We start from the raw sequence: 20,751 nt of genomic DNA on the forward strand, positions 1-20,751 counted from the left end.
CAAACTGTTACAAACATGCAATGATTGTATTTACCCACAACACCAAAAAGCTATTTGGCACAAGGTAGCCTATTGTTAACCCTCCTCAAATCTGATAACATTTTTTACCCACTGGAGTCAATTTGACCCCAGTAATTTAAACCTCCACAACATGATTATTATTATTTTTGTCTCAGTTAATTTATATCTTTGTTGAGTCCTTAAGTAACCTTTTAAGTTGACATCCACCCACCACCCTCTCCCCATCCCATCTAAGGGGTTAAACAGGCACAACCAGCCATTTCACTGATGCCGTGGAATGCGACTAAGAACAAAAAGCCATAAAAGTCTGTTTTATAATGCCTTTGATGCACACACCTTTACGATTTATCTTTATTAATATTGTACGCAATTTCTTTGTTTTTCCTGACCTGAATGGCAGCACAAATCCTATTCTGTGTGCAAGTTTGTTGAAACTGGCCACTGACTCTTGGTCAGAGCTGCTCTCTTGGCACGTGAAAACAGATACTCACTCTTTGTTTAATTAATACATTTTATTTCATTGAGTTATTTCATATCAATATTTATAGGCTATACTACATATCGTGCAGAGCGTGAATACGGCCGTGTTTTGTGTGATGAAAATCAGTGTGATAGCGCCCTCTGCTGGCCGATATAATGATTGTCCCTAAAACGACAACTAAAAGAAAGCATAATTAAATGACTAAATTCACACTTTACACCATTCAATTTCCAAACGACCGACTGACTTTACTATATCCCTCTTTCTGCACAGTTAGCCTACGTTAAAAACAATCCAGACGCTAAAAAGGCTGCAGTTCACCCTACTTCCGGTGTCTGTTGACCATCAGAACCAGAAGCCATAACGTTACGCATTTAAAAAAGATGAAGCTTCCTGTAAGTAATCATATAAATTGGATACGATTAAAATAGCAAAATAGTTAAATAAAAGATAAATACAACTACTGTTCATTTAACATGGAGTCACGGTTTTCTAACAAACCCAAAATGCTCAGTAGGCCTACAGTAGCCTAAATTTAAAGTGTGTAAATTAGGCTGTACAATGAATGGCATAACTAGTCATTAGAATATAGGAAATTATTGCAATTCTATTTTACAAATGAATTTAAAATAATAAATAATAATAAAAATAACTATGTGCAGGTTTCATCTTCTCCTTTCACCCACAGTGTTTCTCGCTTTGTGATCAACTGCATTTTGATAGCATCACCAAACCCAATTTCGTTGAATTTCTCGTTGATCTGAAAGAAAAAAAAGCACTAGCTATAATGGAATAACAAAACCACTTTTAACAAATATATTGCTATATTTCATCATGTTGTTTTGATATGATGACTTCCAAGCATTTCAGAGCACACAGAAGAAATCACTTTTACCTTAGCTAACATGTTCGATCTTATTATAGGGTCATTGAGGTCTACTTGTCCACCAGGATTCAATTTAAATCGCAACACAACTCGTTTGCCTTGACCTAAGGACACAGGTAAACAAACATGCAGGAACATCAAAGAAAATGAAATGGTTAGATCTAATTTACCATTACATTTGCTAAAATGCAGAGAGATATACTCACTTTGGCTACAGAAAAATGAAAATGTCCGTCTGCAGCTCATTTTGGTGAGTTTCCTGGTGTCAGTTTTTATAGCTAAACAGTTCTGAGTCACTTGTGGTGATTCAGTACTGTTTTGTGGGTCAGGCTCAGGGTCAGACTCCAGATCAAACCCCCCTATCCATGCTTTGCTACGATCCAAAGGAGGAATAAGAGAAGCCATTTTTTGTAGATCCTCCTCATAGTACACATAAAGCAGATCTGTGTATTTCAGTCTGCAGTAGCTCTGAGCGTCTGTCCAAGTCATCAGCTTAGATACATAAAAGAACTGCCTTGGAAGAAGAGAGTAACCCCCAAAAAGACCTGAAAGAGAAGATATGCATCAGACTAAATCACAAACTACTAGCGGCATCTATATGGTCCGCTTATAAAATTGCAATGACAAAAGATATGTTACCTGAGAGAAAAAACAGCAGTGCAGTTATCAGATTCATGTCTGCAGTGTCAAAGCTCACGTCGTCTTGTGTTTGGAGTAAGATGGCATCTGAACCAAAGCCTGCATGTGTGATGATTATATCTATGTTGCAGCGATTGGTTGACACATGTTTTGAATAGGACACAGTGCCCTTCACAGGCATCTTGCAAAATTTGTTTCCATCATGCAAATGGGACTACTGACGTGTTCAGATGTAGCAAATAATTTGTCTACATTTCTAATTTTATGAATATGACAGAAATGCTTTGCACTTTATATGGATGATTCAAGCTGTTCAATGTTTTTATAGTTGGAATCAAGCAAAGGTTGTACAATAAATCCAATCTTTCAGACACTATAATGAGTCAAATCTTTACTGTATTTTTTTTTTCATGATTTGTAATCACAACATTTTTTTCTTTTGTCAAATCAACTTAAATTATTTATGTGGTTCAGATAACATAATATTTTGAGTTTCTGATGATTAAATCAATCTCCTTCATTGTATTCACTCATTTTTTCTATTCCAATGAACTTAAAAATTTAAATCAACCAGGTTACTTCATTTTTAAGTTAAACCAACTATGTTTTTACAGTGTGTTGATATCAAAATCTAACAAAAACATGGACAATCTCAACTGTTACATTTAGTTCAAGTTACTTTGTTATATGGCGGTTAGGTTAAAAAAAATTAAAAAAACAGACATCACAGCAATGTGAGTTTAAAGCATTTATTTATCAAACAATAAAGATACAGTAAGACTTATTATTGGGACTAGTATATAAATATAAAATATGATCTGGACTCTATTAGAGATTTACATGTATTGGTAAACATAATTGTTTTAAAATATGGATCTACATTTTACCATGTCCATATTTTGAGTCTCAAAATTAAATTATTTGATGTTAAAGCAAAGAAATGGCGAATAGAATTTATCCTAGTGAATATAATAATCATTAATCTGTACAATTCTCTGAAATGGCATGGATTTTTTTTCAATTCTCCATATACTGTATTGTGATTCAGTTTGTACTGTATATATCAATACTGATATTAAAATATAGTTTATTTTTAATTGTTCTTGGTATTACTAGACTACAGTCTGCTATTTTTATACACTATGTGGCATTAAGAAAATGCAAATATGGTATTTGTTAGATAGCTGACCTGTTCTTGTTTGCATCTTTCTCTGAATTACATCTCAATTCACACACACACACACACACACACACACACACACACACACACACACACACACACACACACACACACACACACACACACACACACACACACACACACACACACACACACACACACACACACACACACACACACACACACACACACACACACACACACACTACTATTAAAGTGATACTCCACCCAAAAATGAAAATTCTGTCAAGTTGTTGTAAACCTCTATCAGTTTCTTTCTTCTGCTGAACACAGAGGAAGATATTTTGAAGAACGTTTGAAACGCACAATGGTTTGCAACAACTTAAGGGTGATGATCTTATTTATTAATGTTTTAAATGATGACAGAACTTACATTTTTTGGTGGAGTGTCCCTTTAACGCTTTCCCCGCCACTGACGGACATTTCCGGTTTTCCGTGTTATATGGCAGGGGTGCTGTAACGGGTCTTCTGAAAGAGTAGCTACAGAATCTCCAGATCAGAGGAGATGTGCAAAAGCAGAAACAAGGGATATCACATCAAAACAAATGCGTATGTAAAATAAAGCGATCAACATTAAACAACATGTAAATCAAAACTATGTTACTGAATGAAATGTCAACCTAAGACGAGCTAGGAAGCTTTGTGGGTGTTGATGAATGTGATATTACTCCATCTACATTTTGATCATCGTTCTGAATCTGTATCTTTGACAAATATGCGATTTTCTCAGCTTTTTGCTCAAAATATTGCTTTTTTATTAAACTTACCAACATTCAAGTGTTAAAGGAGTTGTTCACTTTTAAAAAAAAAATGTTGCTGATAATTTACTCACCCCCATGTCCTCCAAGATGTCCACGTCTTTCTTTCTTCAGTCAAAAAGAAATTAAGATTTTTGATGAAAACATTCCAGGATTTTCTCCATATAATGGACTTCAATGGGAACCAAACGGTTCAAGGACCAAATGAGAGTTTCAGTGCAGCTTCAAAGGGCTTTAAACGACACCAGACGATGAATAAGGGTCTTATTCAGAACTTATCCAGTTCTGATCTTTAAGGCTTATCCAGAATTGAAATCTCTTGATTTGATATATTCTACAAGAATATTTTTGTGAGTTCAGTGACTACAGGGAGTGGCATGATCTTCACAGGTGGTTTTGAATAGGTCACAATCACCTTCACAGATGTTTTGTTAACAAAATAATATAGCTGCTTCTTTACAAGTCAAACGACTCAATCAGCACACACACAAAAAGCAATTCTGCCTTCATAGAATTTAAAATATAGCAGTTCATTTTGCTGTCACTTTCCAACCCCATGCTTTTCACTGATCCGGAAGACCAGCAAGAAAAAAATCCAACAAAACTTGGAAGATCATGCATGTCTTCATTTACATATTTTGAACACATTTCTCAAATACATCAGGTGTTAAAACACTGGCAAAGCATTAGATCAGCAATGGAGTTGGGAATCGAGAATCAATTCTTGTTCAGAACTATTCAATTATGATAATTCCTGTTATAAACACAAACTTTGTAAGATTTCATTTACTTGAATGAACAGTTGTATGAAAATTGACTCTGCAAGCTTTTAATTCCTAATAAGTGAATAATTCTGTGTCCAGTTTATTTTCAACATTTATTTTGTTCCTACTAATAAAGAGTCATTTACATGAAAGGGTAATTCATTATTTTGTTTAAAGACAAACAGCTTTGCATAATAGCTAGCCTAATGCCAACAGATAAAAACTAATACAATGCTGAATTCATATAGACTTTTAGTTTACAATGCAAATGTTCTATCTCTTTGCAAATGCAAAAAACAAACAGTATATTTGAATGACTGTTTTCAATTACTCAATCAATTTCATCTGAAAATAATATGTACTGAATATGTCCTGCCTTATTTCCCTACATTTTTGATATCATGATATCAATCAATTTTATTTAACTCACCCGTATGGATTCTGTTTGGCACCACTGAGACTACATTAGACATGATTGAGTCTTACCCATCAGACCGTAGGCAGTTTGTTGCCATGGGTGGACACAAGTCCAAAATTGGCTCAGTCAAGTTTGGTTTTCCTCTAGGAATCAACTCTAAATAGACTTAAAAGGGTCATATAAAGGGGTCGTAAAAGTGCTTCAATGTGAAATGTGTTTTGGAGTCAAAGATAACATTGATAGTATTACATTTTCATTTTAAAGAGGTACACTGAAGGTATACATTGAGGTACATTTAGCCATTTTGGGGTGGTGATGGTGCAGTGTATAAGATACATGCCTTTGGTGTGAGAAACCCAGGTTCGAATCCATTGTGAAACAGTGATGTGTCCCTGAGCAAGACATTTAACCCCCAGTTGCTCCAGAGGCGTGCGATCTCTGACATATATAGCAATTTTAAGTCAAAAGCTTCAGCTAAATGAATACATGTAAATGTATTATTTGAAATTGCTCTCCTGATGAAACACCTCTTCACCTTCCCCTTTTCTCCAGCTTATTTTGCTGTCACTTTCCAGCCTCATGCTCTTTAGTTTTTCACTTATCTGGAAGACCAGCAAGAAAGAGTTAAATAAAACTTAAAATTATGCCATACCTTTCAAGGCTACACTCATATTTAACGGGATACTCCACTTTTTTTTGGAAATAGGCTCATTTTACAACTCCCCCAGAGATAAACAGTCGAGTTTCACTGTTTTCAAATCCATTCAGACCATTTTCTGATATTTAGAAAAATATCAGTAACCAGACAGTTTCTGATCTCATTGACTTCCATAGTAGGAAAAAAATATACTATGGTAGTCAATGAGACCATAAATTGTTGGGTTACTGATATTCTTCTAAATATCAGAAAATCAGCTGAATGGATTTGAAAACGGTAAAACCCAACTGTTTAACTCCGGGGGAGTTGTAAAATGAGCCTATTTCCAAAAAAAAGTGGAGTGTCCCTTTAACTCTAAACAACTACAACAACAACAATGAAGGTTGGATGTTAGGTAATGTAGCTATTGTAACAAATTCTTGTTTCTGAACACCATTTAATCCAGTACATATACCCTGTAAATTGTATTGTTGCACCTGAATTGGAAACTGAACATTTTTAAGGCAGAGACAAACCTCATTCAGAATGGCAGTCTGACGTGAAGGATCATTCAATGTGCATTCTCCATTACAGGACAATTTCAGTCTGACGATCTGCTTTTTGATGATCTCGCCCTCTAGAGAAATAAAAGTTAAATTAAAGAAGGAGTTAAAGTCATCCTCTATACAGAAGATGTTTAAGTTGTTTGTAAAATCTGTTTCAAGAGTGATATTTTAACACTTTGATTCTGTTAACTCACCTCCATGGCAGATAAAAGGACGCTGTAGATCACAGTTTTCATGAGCCCATCTCCCAGTATCAGTTGTCGACATGCCGACACAGTCTCCAGATCCTGAAGTCTGGGATGGTTGTCCTGCTGCCCAGTTTCTAAAGAAGCGGCTCCATTTATCAGACCATTCCCAAGAGTCCTGGAACAGACCAATCCAGACCGACGATCCCGATGGAATAATACTCTTTATCTTATTCTGTTCCTCAGAGTTGTCGATAGTGGGCAGATCTGTGTGACGCTGTCTGCAGTAGCTCTGAGCATCGGTCCAGTTCTTAGAAGTCTGTACCCTGATATATTCACTTTCTATTAAAGAATGGAAAAGAAGAATCATCCTCAACCCAAGATAAATGGCAAATTTACACAGTTAACAACTCAAAACTCACCACTGTAGCACATAAAGAAAAACTGAGCTGAGCATGAGTAACTTTTCCAAACTCCATTAGCTATAAAGCCACATTTGTTTTCATTCTTTGGTTCTCCAGCATACCAAGCACTGTACTGTGTGAGTGTGTTTTCTCCATTAGACCAAGCCCAGCGTTTCTGTGTCCCTCTCTTCAGTCCAATCCACACTGATCCACTGTATCCAGCATCCACTATATTCACCAGCCGGTTCACATCATCCATGGTGTCTACAGTAGCCAGGTCAGTGTACTTCTCTCTGCAGAAACTCTGAGCCTCTGGCCACGACATTCTCACATTTATATAGTGATACTGACGAGAAAGAGCAGAACTGCTCCAGAAGAGTCCTGTTAAAATCAACATGATAAACCATCTATATATGTAATCATCATCAGAAATACAGATTACAGATGATCGCACCAACCTGACAGCAGCAGCAGCACAAACACACTCCTGTCCATGACTGAACACACTGATCCTCTCTGCTGGATGTGTGTGCTGCTGTTCCAGGAAAATAAGAGGAACTGAAAGATGATTAAACAAGTCATTGATAAGGGTGGTGGTGAATACACACAGAACACTGGATATGTACTGTACACACGCTTTGAGAGGCAGATTACAAGTTTTCTTAATTAAACACTGACAGTTTAGGCTTTGCAAGCTTGGAGCTGCTAACTGGAAGGTTACCTTTATCTCCATAGACTGCAAGCCTAAAAAGAAGCACAATTAAGCATGCTTTTAAACTTTATTAGCACATAAAACCAAGTATATCTCTAAAGATGAGTGTTCTGAAACAACTTTTGCTAATCCTAAATTATTCCTCAGATCCTAGGCCAAAATCTGAAGTCTTTGTTCATTAGTTTGACATGTTCACCAACAGCCGAATAATTACCGTTCTGATGAAATTCTGGCAGTGTCAGATTGACTCACAGTCCAGCAGTGTTGACTTCTCCCACGACGACCGTCAAATTTTCTTCGTTTTTAATGACAAGCCATGACCAAAATTAACATTAGAGATTTCTTTTTACTAGCCACCATTCAATCCCCTATGTAATGCAGCTCAATATCACCGAATGTTTTACTGATTGATGACGTAAAACTCTGGAGGAGTCAGTGTGCACACGGCTTAAAGGAGTAGTTCACTTTAAAAAAAACTTTTGCTGATAATTTACTCACCCCCATGTCATTCAAGATGTCCATGTCTTTCTTTCTTCACTCGAAAAGAAATTAAGGTTTTTGATGAAAATATTCCAGGATTTTCTCCATATAATGGACTTCAATGGGAACCAAACGGTTCAAGGTCCAAAAGACAGTTTCAGTGCAGCTTCAAAGGGCTTTAAATGAGACCAGATGATGAATAAGGGTCTTATCAAGCGAAACGATCTGTCATTTCAAAAATAGATAAAAAAGTTTAAGTTTTATAAGCTGAAATGGTCGCCTTGATCTGTACTGTGATGCGCGTTCGTGACTCTCCTGTTTGAACTCGTTCATCAAAATGAACAAATCTTTTTCCGAGTCATTTGGATCATTCAATGAACGAAACGAACTAATTGAGTCACGAATGCGCATCACAGAACAGAGCAAGGCGAGCATTTGAGCTTATAAAACTTAAACTTTTTTTTTTTTTTTTTTTTTAAATGAGTGATTGTTTCGCTTGATAAGACCCTTATTCACCATCTGGAATCGTTTAAAGCCCTTTGAACAGTTTGCAGGTTGCACTGAAACTGTCTTTTGGACCTTGAACCGTTTGGTTCCCATTGAAGTCCATTATATGTAGAAAAATGCTGGAATGTTTTCATCAAAAACCTTAATTTCTTTTCGACTGAAGAAAGAATGACATTGGATGACATGGGGGTGAGTAAATTATCAGCAATCAGGGCTATTGACAAAGATCAACATTAAGAAAAATAATGTCATAGTCAATTTCAATGAATAGTGTATATTATACAATATGGCCATTCAAACTTGTGGACTGAATCAGGTGTTCTGATTGATTAGGGAGACATGTTCAGTGCTTGGGAGCAACATGATGCTTTAAAATGGCTATTTCTCTGCGCTTCTCAAACCGGTGTAATTTGTCGTCATCTGGTGGTGAAAGGATGAATAACACCTGACCAGAGTGCTGTTGTTGGTACACTCTAACCCAGTTTACCTGAGTATATCCGATTTCAAAAACTTAGAATTAAAATGACTGAAAATATTGGGTAACACTTTAGAATACGGTTCCTTCGTTAATGAATAACTACACAAGAACTAATGAGTAACACAATATTAACAATCTAGTAAACATTATTAACTAACAAGAAACTCTGATTAACGAACTAGTAAGTAATAGCGCACAGACGAAAGTGGTAGTTCACTATTGAGTAATCAATAACTACTATTTTTTAATACTTCCCAGAGAACTACTGAAAACGTTTATTAACAATCTAGTAACTACTATTAGGCTAACTAAAAGAAATTCTTATTAACGAATTAGTAGCTCACAGATGAAAGTGTTACTAGATACTTCTGTGGGAATTACTAATTATTTGGATTCGTATTATAAAGTGAAGATCATTGGAACTAACTAGTAATTACTCAAGTGTTACTAAAGACATTTTCTAAAAGTATACTAAAGTTCACCAAAAATCTCAAACGTTTGCACAAATCATGACTAGATCATGTAGTAACACTTGAGTAGCCTAATTACTAGTTAGTTCCAATGATCTTCACTTTATAATACGAATCCAAATAATTAGTAATTCCCCCAGTATCTAACACTTTCATCTGTGAGCTATTACTTACTAATTCGTTAATAAGAGTTTCTTTTAGTTAATAGTAGTTACTAGATTGTTAATAAACTTTTTCAGTAGTTCTCTGGGAAGTACTAAAAAAATAGTACTTAATATAGTGAACTACCACTTTCGTCGGTGCGCTATTACTTACTAGTTCGTTAATCAGAGTTTCTTGTTAATTAATAATAGTTACTAGATTGTTAATATTGTGTTACTCATTAGTTCTTGTGTAGTTATTCATTAACGAAGGAACCGTATTCTAAAGTGTTACCAAATATTGTTTAAATGGACTAAGAATAACATTAGTATAAATGACAAATAAAGCAACAACAAAAAACATAAATCACAGTGTAGGCTGTGTGCATATTAAAGTCATTTTCACAATTATCTCAAATGCAAGACATGAACATGAGAATTATTATTGTTATCTATTATTTATTTTATCTTTATTTAAGAATGCAAGAGACAAAGAGAGAGAGAGAGAGAGTGAGATTTCCATGCAAGAGTTCCAGTGCTAATTAAACAATAAAAGTCGGATTCCAAATCTTTAGTTTTACAAGTACATTTTATTTTTAACACATATAGCATATCTTTATCTACTGTATTGTTCATGTTATTTCAGAATACAGAGAGAGAGAGAACAATCAGCGCAGTCTCATCCCAAGACGTCATATAACTGACGTCTTGGGACGTCTTGTGACCATACGTCAACATCCGCCTTTTTAGGGTACCCTTAAACGTCGGTTAGATGACGTCATCGGATCCTAACTCTACCCCAGACCTAAACCTACCCCTAAACCTAACTGACGTTAAAGGTAAAGCGTCAGTTGTATGACGGCCCGGGATCGTCAACTAGCCGACGTTTAGGGTACTCTAAAAAGGCGGATGTTGACGTATGGTCAAATAACACAGTCTCATCCCAAATCGTCATGAGACTGTGTGAGACTGTGTTAGAACAATAGATGAGTTTATAATCTTTAGTTTTAAAAAGTTAATTTTATTTTTAACACATATAGCATATTACATTTACTTAAATCTCTCATCAATTTCAAAATGAAAGTACAAAAAAATATATTAATGCATATATGGAAACAACTATCAGCCTCGAAAATGGAAATAAAATGCTCAGGTTGATTTCTGCCAATCAGATTTCCTTCAGATTCATTACTAGAAAGATATCATCATACACCCCTTATTTCTGCATAGTAGAACCTATATAAAATTCTGTATAATTTTAATGATGATTTTTGATAAAAAAAAGAAAAACTATAGTAAATGGAAAATATATTATATAAAATGACACTTTATAGCGTTTAATTAATATATATATATATATATATATATATATATATAATTTTACTAGACTACTTTTACAATTCCTTTTATCAATCTACTTTTACTAAAAAATTCTTATAGTCTTATATTCTTCAAAGTTTTAAAAGATTACTTATTACATTTATCATTGGAACTCGCTTTACGGTTGATCTCCTGATGAAACACCTCTTCACCTTCCCCTTTTCTCCAGCTTATTTTGCTGTCACTCTCCAGTCCCATGTTCTTCAGCTTTTCACTGATCTAGAGAAGAAAAAAGAAAAAAAAGTCAAAAGAGAGTTGCTTGCCTGCTCAAAACTCTGAAGCACAATGCTATATGATTTGGGCATCTGTCATGGTATTGTTACGCATTCAGAATGTGACACTGAAACTGAACACAGTTTTTAAGGCAGATACAAACCTCATTCAGAATGGCAGTCTGTAGTGAGGGATCGTTCAATGTGCATTTTCCATTACAGGACAATTTCAGTCTGACGATCTGCTTTTTAATTAACGTGTCATCTAGAGAAATTAAAAGTCATCATAAACACAGAGGATACATCAATAAATAAAAAGATATGACAGTTGTTTGTAAATGTCTGTTTGATGAATGATCTATAAATCTGTTGTTTGAATCATTTGAACTGTGGAAACTCACCTCCATAGCAGATAAAAGGTTGCTGTAGATCACAGCTGTATCGAGCCCATTTCCCAGTATCAGTTGTTGCCATGCCGACACAGTCTCCGGATCCTGAACTCTGGGATGGTTGTCCTGCTGCCCAGTTTCTAAAACTGAGATTCCACCGATCAGACCATTCCCAAGAGTCCTTGAACAGACCGATCCAGAGCGATCCTGCATTATTACTGATCAGATTCTGCTGCTTTGCGCTGCTGATACTCGCCAAATCAGTGTGTTGTTTTCTGCAGTAACTCTGAGCATCTCTCCATGTCAAAGCAGTCTCAGTGATGATGAAACCAGTGCTATCTGTTCAGAAACACCAGATAAAGACCAGCCCTTAGTCCAGGATCAGATAAAGTATTGGGGAAAAATGAACCAGATTTGAGGACTCACCATTGAAACACACAAATGGGAGAACGGCACTGCAGCTCTCATCATACCAGCGTCCATTTAAACTAATCACACACTCCCCATCACCATTTGGTTCTCCTGGATACCAGTTACTATACTGGGATAGTGAGCCCATAGACCAGACCCAGCGATACTCTGTTCCATTGTGGAGACCTATCCATACTGAACCCCTGTATCCAGCATCCACTGAATTCACCAGCAAACTCACGTCACTCATGTTGTCAGCAGTGGCCAGATCAGTGAATCTTGCTCTGCAGTAACTCTGAGCATCTTGCCATGTCTTGCGTTCATTCACATAGATGAAGGAGCGGTAAGGAGACTTGGGCCCTTTAGCAAATGGAAATGAGGAACATGACTGTAAAAATCTTTTTTTTTTTTTAATTATAGTTTAGGGTATGTTTGGATACTGAAGATTTTTCCCCATCTTGGTTTTCTTTATTCTTGGTTGGAAATAATTACTGTGACTGGTGTACAGTAGTTTTTTCCCATTTTGTATTAATATTGAAAAAAAAAAAAAAAAAAAACTATTTGCCTTTAGCAGTTGGTTTCAGTCACATGGAAGTCAGACCCACCAGTTCATTTTATTCCCTATACACCTTTATAATAATCAGGAAAGTAACAGTGGTAAATGTATAAAATAATTTAGTGATTGTACTAACACATAGCCTACTATTATTTCTGATGCAGAGATTCAAGTTATATGATTTGTATATTATATTAATTATTTAAAATAAAAAAGAATGTGACACAGAAATGCAATAAACCATCTTCGATAAAAAAAAACCTTACTTTAGTAAACTGTACACATGCAGAAGTGTGAGCGAGTCCACAATCTTAAACAATTATAATTAATAACCCGTCCCAAGGTCATCCAAACTGTTATAAATATTATTTTTTTGGGGAAAAGGTCATTGACTGTTTAAACGGTAACTCTTTACTTGAAGGGATGTGCATAAGACTAACATGACACCTTCATAACCATGACATGACAAATGTCTTGAATGTGAAGTAAGATTTATGCACGTTTATGACAACTGTCATTAAAGGGAAACTCCACTTTTTTTTGAAAATAGGCTCATTTTACAACTCCCCTAGAGATAAACAGTCGAGTTTCACCGTTTTCAAATCCATTCAGACGATATTCTGATATTATTATTAGAAGAATATCACTAACCAGACAGTTTCTGGTCTCATTGACTTCCAAATATACTATATTCCACACCACATGAACAGTCATTTTCAAAAATCCATGATAGGTGCTCTTTAAGTTGTTATGGCAGATTGCACACAATTAAATTCAATGGAATTCAATGGCACCCGGTGGCTATTTTTGGTATAACGCCTAAACAAAATCTCATGGGAACTTCAATTTTTGTGATATCAACTTTAAATTTGGAACACAACTTGGTTAGATATATAGCTTTCATTTTATAGTAATTTTATAGTAAAACATATTTTGTAAAATATTTATTTTATATAAAAAGTATTAATAAAGTATATTTGGTTTACTGTAAATTAGGGCTGGGTATTGAGACAAATTTCACAATTCGATTCGATTTCGATTCACAAGCTTGCAATTCGATTCGATTTCGATTCGATTCAATATTGATTATTTTGGATATCAGTTACAATAAATGGCAAATTTTCTCATGGGAATCAAATCTCTTAACTAATGCTGTAAACTATGGGAGTCTAGTTGTAGCCTATAGGCTTCATTAGCCTAATATGAAGGTAATAATGAACTGTTTTGTAGCTATACAAACAATTAAATTACCCTTTTATTTATTTTTATAATAAGAAGATTGAAATATAAACATTTAAATGGTGGCTGTCAAAAACTTGCCAGATTTATTCAAATATGCATTAAATATTGAAAAACATTAAGATTATAATGCATATGTACTATGTTGTATATATTTAGCAAAATGCTCCTCTCTGGAGTTATTTTTTTCTGGCTGACTAACGAGTTTATGTGGGTTTTCTAAGGTAAATATGACGATACATGACATTGATTACAAACTGTTTAACTGAGGTCTTTCCACGGTTGAAACGCTGATTGAGCGAATCAATGTGACATGATACGGATTTCGATAAGTTGTACTCTATTTTTAACACACTTTCAGAAGCTCATTCATGTTTATTTGGCGCTGTAACTGGTATTATTAAGCCGGAAGAGAGATCAGAGCGATCAGACCAGAGCAATCTCACGCCACAGCGCCACAACGTTATTTATGTTTTTGAATTTCTAAAGAAAATGGACGTAATTTGAAAACTGAGACTTTGTTTCATATCAAGAGTAACGAACGAAGGACAAAGATTATTGCGATTTTTTTGGATGCGCGCAGCCGCGAGACAATGTCCCATTCATTCAAATAAAACAGGATGACTAATAGATTCTTGATATTTAAGAATCGATATCGGTTCGTAAAAAGGAGAATCGATTAATATCGAGAAATCGATATTTATTACCCAGCCCTACTGTAAATTAGCTATAACTTCCATAACGTTTTCATACTTTAATTTTTTTGAAGTGCGTTCACTTCAGTAATAATCTGCTGATTGTTTTCTTTAAAAAAAGGGACCAAACTTAGGTCTATATTCCAAAGCATTCTTGAATTACAACCATTTAAGTTTGTATAGTGCATTTTAATATCAATTATCAAAAAGGGGGGTGACAGGTAAAGGGTTAAGCAAAACCTTACATATTTTTGCCCATTATCCAAACTCTACTGCTTGGAAACAACATACCGGGAAAAATGCATGCAAATACAGTCTCTTGCATTGTCAGGTTGAACAATTTTTGAACAGTTCAAAAATCATTCTATCTATTATGATCAGATTTGTCCAAAAAATGAAAACTCACCTCCATGGCAGATAAAAGAACGCTTTAGATCACAGCTTTCATGAGCCCATTTCCCAGAATTGGTTGTCGACATGCCGACACAGTCTCCAGATCCTGAAGTCTGGGATGGTTGTCCTGCTGCCCAGTTTCTAAAGAAGCGGCTCCATTTATCAGACCATTCCCAAGAGTCCTGGAACAGACCAATCCAGACCCACGATACTGATGGAATAATACTCTTTATCTGGTTTAGTTTCTCAGAGTTGTCGATAGTGGGCAGATCCGTGTAATACTGTCTGCAGTAGCTCTGAGCATCCATCCAGTTCTTCCACATCTCTACCCTAACATATCCAGCGCTTCCTATCAGAAAAAAAAAAATCAAAATAAGAATAAGGTCCCACTCCCAACTATTTTTCTCAGCTAAACTGAACATTTGTTAAGTTACAAACTCACTGTATAAAAAAAAAAACTTACAGTATAACTCACCACTGTAGCACATAAAGAAAAACTGATTTGAGCATGAGTAACTTTTCCAAACTCCATTAGCTATAAAGCCACATTTGTTTTCATTCTTTGGTTCTCCAGCATACCAAGCACTGTACTGTGTGAGTGTGTTTTCTCCATTAGACCAAACCCAGCGTGTCTGTGTCCCTCTCTTCAGTCCAATCCACACTGATCCACTGTATCCAGCATCCACTATATTCACCAGCCGGTTCACATCATCCATGGTGTCTACAGTAGCCAGGTCAGTGTACTTCTCTCTGCAGTAACTCTGAGCCTCTGGCCACGACATTCTCACATTTATATAGTGATACTGACGAGAAACACCAGAAGTAGTCCTCAAGAGCCCTGCAAAAGTGATTTTTTAAAAAATACATATTGCACATTCACTTGTCCTTGTAAAACATCTTACAAATATAACACCAACCTGACAGCAGGAGCAGCAAAAACAGACTCCCGTCCATGACTGAACACACAGATCCTGTTGATATCTGATTAATATCAGATCAAATGTGTGCGGATTCTAATAAGAGATTATCAAACGCACATTTTCTGGTCACAGTAAATGTCTAGAAAATCAGTGTGAATGGACTTCACATTTCCTTAATTAAACATTACACTGCATTAAGACAGCACAGAATCAGCTACAGAAAACTCTAGCCCTCATTCACAGAATAGTCTCAGGATTCGCAGTCTGACACACTCACTGCTATGCTGTTCTTATGTGATGACAAGATAAGTCATTTTCATATTCAAATACTGTAGCTAATTTTCATTAAAGAAATGTCCACATTGCAACAGATTTGTTGTAAAAAAAACTCCACGCAAGTAAACAAAACAAAAACAAAAGGAAACAATAAATCAAAATGCAGTATTCTAATAAACAAAATCTAAAGCTAAAACACACTCACCGTATACATGTCCATTATATATTGATTGTGTCCATTTCATTTGAGTCATACATTAAACTCTCTCCCTTCCTTCAAATCAACAACAAATATTAAAGCTACACTGTGTGATTTTTACCCCCATCTAGTGGTGAAAAGGTATATGATCATTCAGTGAATATTCGTTTCTGTTCCTCTCAATTCCGATTTCGTTTTAACTCATACGGTGGCCAATGTAGTCCAAGATTAACATGGCTTCCAGTTCGACCTCGTCCATGAGTTTTAACTCAAACGTAAACGCGAAAGGCGAAGCTTGAATTAACGGGTATGTCCCTCTTTGGCTAACGTATACTTCAAGATGGAGGGGCAACATGGCGACCGACATTAGATCCATTTACCCGTATGTATTTTCAATGGCATATTATACACTCACGAGAATACTTTATTACTTGGACGAAGTAAATATACATTAATGAGCACATATATTTTTGAAAGAACTAAGTGTTTTTAGCTAAAAATAAACTAAAAGAGTTACACAGTGTAGCTTTAATATTAAACCCGTTGCCAGATCTCGGCAGAAAAAGAAGTAATCTAGTTTAATAAAACAAGCACAAAATAAGCAACTTGTCTTGGTGTTTTTATTGTTTTTTATTTTCACCTCTTTTTGGAGCTTGACAACTGGTCAATAGATACTCAACAATGAAGTAAATTTGTTTTTTTAGTATACCAGCCATACTTGCAATTTTAATAATTAGTAAACCATCCATACTTGAGTTTAGCCTATATGGAACAGTCTGGGTAGAAGCTAGTTTTATTTTTATTTTTTCCTGTAGTCCGTAACACGATTTCTAAACTAATTAGTGAATATTTACTTGATTGGATTTGCCCATAAGGAGGTCAAATGCATTTAAATGACAGGCTAATTTTTGTGATGACAAGTACTTTCCAAATTCAAATACTAATTTTCAATGAAAAACATTTTGGATGTTGTCATGATCATGTTCTCCTTTGTTGAGTTTCTGTTGGTTATGTTCCTGTTTGCCTGCCTGATTTCCCAGTATGTCACTCATTAATTAGTCGTTATGTTCACCTGATCTTGATTAGTTTCCTCCTGGTTTCTGTGTTCCTTGTCTGGTATCGGGAATATTAAATTATTATTGTTTATTTATTTTTCCACTACGATCTCCTGTATTCTTTTTGGATTTATTAAAATGACTATTTTGTTGGAATCGTTTTTGTCGTGCGCTTCACTTCAGTCACAGTTTATGTGACAGATGCATTATGTCTTTACGATACTTAGACATCAAAATGAATCAAAACATGTAGCCTGGGTGAGGTAAAAATGGAAATAAATCACTTGGTATCAAAGTGTGGAGACAAAGTTGAAATGTGCAAATGTTAAATTCATAAAGAACCCTCACCCGCTGATTGAATCACAACTTATATCATCTTTTTTTGGCTTAGCATCATCACACTCTAATGTTGCATTCCCACTTTTTCCAAAATGTTGGAAAATTTAATCAGAGCATCCCTACACTAAATGCTTTTACTTATATGCAGTAATAAATGAAGGATAAATAATTATTTGAGGATATTTTAGCATTCTGCAGCATAAGGATTAAATTACATTTGAAAGTGATGCCAAGCAAAGCGTGATTTTAATAGTCAAATCGCTCATTTCACTTGAAGATCTTCTGGCACATTCTATCACATCACTGCTGGCAGGATTCTGCCCTGACAGTCTGTGTTATCTTTGTTTCATGTTTCTGTTTGTGTTGTGCTTGAACATATGGCTCTGTCTTTGTTTGTGTTGGTCATGTGCTTCTCTGTTCCTCCCTCCTTGTTTCCCAGTACCACACACTCTTGTCTATACTAGTTGAGTCCTTGTTTGCCTGAGTGTGTTCACTTGTTCCTTGTCTGAGTGTGCTAACCTGATCCTCTTGCTCTCAGCTCCATATATATGTGTGTTTTCTTGCCCTCATGTTTTGCCAGTTCGTTGTATAGGGGAGCGCGGGGCACAACATAACGCGGGGTTAAATGTGAGACGGACCTTTTACATAGTTAGTCAGGATCAAGCAGGTTGTCTTTCCGCTCTTTTTCTCTATTTGGATCATATTTCGTGAAGATACTGGACAAAGAGTTTTGACACCATGCAAGTAAATTTTTTCAGTTTCTGAGTTGGGTGTATACGTTTCCAAATCTAACTTTGCAACGCATTCTCACCCCAAGGCGTCACCTTTGACCATGCTTCAATATTTGACGTTTTAGGCGCCCTTTAGCGTCACTTACATGACGCGATCCTACGGCGTCATCTAACTGACGCTAAAGGAAAGCGTCAGTTAGAGGACGCGGTTAGGTTTAGTTGTGGGGTGGGGGTAGGGTACACGCGATCCTAGGGCATCATCTAAAGCCTAGTTCACACTACATGATTTGAAAATGTTGGGCTGAACTGTGCAGTTCACATTACATGACTTGCTCTCAGTGAAATCATGAGTGTTCAAGTTGTTTAGCTGTTCACACCACACAACACAACGTGATTGATCCACAACAGGAGGTAACTCACTACACGAGTTAACAACGCACTGCATAGAGATACAACCACGATCGGATGATAAGAGCATATCATTTGTGACTCAATGAGAGCTGTTTCAGTACTATAGTACGGTCGAAATCCTGAAAATAATCAAACAAATAACGAGTTGACAACAACACGATTCTATCTGGTCTAGAAACCATGTTTTGTAACGAAAAACCACGCAATAAAACGAACCAGAAATGACGCGAAACTACAGAGAAGAACACACCACGCGAATATGGACGTCAGACAGAAACTAGTGCTGCACACTGTTTGCTCGACGATCTGCTCTGAGAAAAAAAATGCAAAAAAGAAAAAGTAAGATTTACCTGGTGTCCTCAACCCATGCGTTGCTATGATTGGCTGTACTCATGACATCACTGAGATTGAGTCGCGCGACTGCTCGAGATATCTAGCAGGCTAGATATTTTTCTGAGCTCGGTGACCTGTCTGCGAGCTGTCTGCGAGCTGTCTTTGATGCGTTGTTGGCTCTTTCACACTAACGGATTGGCGAGCGTTAATCGTCCGCTAATCGCCCGCGATTTGCACGCGATAACACCCTGACTTGTCGGCGACTCAACGATTTGCAAATCGGGCTTAAATCGGGCTTAAAATCACGTAGTGTGAACTAGGCTTAACTGACGCTAAAGGGCGCCTAAAGCGTCAGATATTGAAGCATGTCCAAATGCTTCCCAATGTGTCAGTTAGGTGACGCCTTGGGGGTGAGAATGGGCTGAACTTTATATTGTCTTAATCACTGTCTTGTTGGCTCAAACACCGTTTTGAAACATGTCAGCAATTCCTAGCGACTGTTATAGGCTTAAAGGGATACTCCACTTTTCAGTCCCTCCAGAAAAACGCGATTATGCGATCGCTGAATTCAATGCAAAATCAGCCAAAGTCCGCATATTTATGCGGGGGCCGCATTTTTTTGATTAAGCCACACTTTCGCCGCATAAAATGGCGATTTCCATGCAAAATATGCGGGGCTTGCATGATTTCATAATCCTCGCATTTTCGTTGCAAAAAAAAGTCACATATATCTTCGCAGAAAGTTGAAAAATGTTGCGTTTGCTTCATACAAGAGCAGCCATTTCCTCCTGTTTCCATGGGAACGTTATGAAGTGACGCAATTACGCGACGGGATAGCTCACAGCTGAAGTTATTGCAGAGGCCAGAAAGACTCACGGAGGCGATTGACATCTCACAAATCGAACTCGTATAACTGTCTGTCACACGTTCTACCATCACATTGTTACTTAATAAACAAAATAAGATAAAAGAATAAGCATCAAACAGAAATTACCCGCACACATGGGGTGTTTGAGGGGCACACACTGCAGACAGTTCAGCGCGCAGCTCTTAAAGGGGCCACACCTTATTTACACTCGTTACAGTCTGAAATAAAACATTGCTGATTTTGTAATTGTGAAAGAGAGTCTATTGTGCACTTATTGTTTGAATGTCCCTATTTTTCAATCTTTTGGAATGAGATGTCTCAATTTCTAGGTTTTAAAATGAATTGCAACCTTGTCTTAAATTTGTCATCTTCATACAAATAATTTTGACTTTCCTATAAGAAAAATATCGATTTTTTTCTATTATTAGGAAAACTTCATATTCATCAAACTAAGTGGAGTAACTCAAAACCCAACTTTGCTCATTTCAAAACAGCCTTTAAAATGTATTTTGAGTCTTTAAAATTAAAAAAAAAAAATCGAAAAGCCCAAAAGATCTGTATCTCTGCTAAAGGAATTTAATATGTCTGTGATGCCCT

At 36.2% G+C, this 20,751-nt stretch overlaps 3 protein-coding genes across 3 annotated transcripts; all 3 read right to left on the bottom strand.

The window, feature by feature from the left end:
• Positions 1-518: 518 nt before the first annotated feature.
• Positions 519-2,284, bottom strand: LOC120482952 (uncharacterized). Its single transcript, XM_039677720.2, has 4 exons — positions 2,028-2,284; positions 1,595-1,933; positions 1,398-1,492; positions 519-1,262 (listed from the first exon to the last, which is right to left on the bottom strand). The coding sequence occupies exons 1-4, from the start codon at positions 2,206-2,208 to the stop codon at positions 1,155-1,157; spliced, it is 723 nt and encodes a 240-aa protein (XP_039533654.2). The 5' UTR covers positions 2,209-2,284; the 3' UTR covers positions 519-1,154.
• A 1,290-nt stretch (positions 2,285-3,574) lies between these two features.
• Positions 3,575-8,146, bottom strand: LOC120482524 (C-type mannose receptor 2). The gene is made up of 5 exons (XM_089131449.1): positions 7,419-8,146; positions 6,979-7,341; positions 6,566-6,898; positions 6,342-6,442; positions 3,575-5,770 (listed from the first exon to the last, which is right to left on the bottom strand). The coding sequence occupies exons 1-5, from the start codon at positions 7,540-7,542 to the stop codon at positions 5,666-5,668; spliced, it is 1,026 nt and encodes a 341-aa protein (XP_088987575.1). The 5' UTR covers positions 7,543-8,146; the 3' UTR covers positions 3,575-5,665.
• Positions 8,147-11,117: 2,971 nt separating this feature from the next.
• LOC120482520 (macrophage mannose receptor 1) lies at positions 11,118-18,664 on the bottom strand. The gene is made up of 6 exons (XM_089131456.1): positions 15,498-18,664; positions 15,036-15,371; positions 12,155-12,499; positions 11,741-12,067; positions 11,504-11,604; positions 11,118-11,346 (listed from the first exon to the last, which is right to left on the bottom strand). Exons 1-6 carry the CDS (start codon positions 15,802-15,804, stop codon positions 11,215-11,217), a joined length of 1,548 nt encoding a protein of 515 aa, XP_088987582.1. The 5' UTR covers positions 15,805-18,664; the 3' UTR covers positions 11,118-11,214.
• Between the last annotated feature and the right edge of the window lie 2,087 nt (positions 18,665-20,751).

Source organism: Pimephales promelas, chromosome 5, assembly GCF_988280905.1.
Source record: "Pimephales promelas chromosome 5, fPimPro1.hap1.1, whole genome shotgun sequence".
In the NCBI taxonomy this organism is placed as follows: domain Eukaryota; kingdom Metazoa; phylum Chordata; class Actinopteri; order Cypriniformes; family Leuciscidae; genus Pimephales; species Pimephales promelas.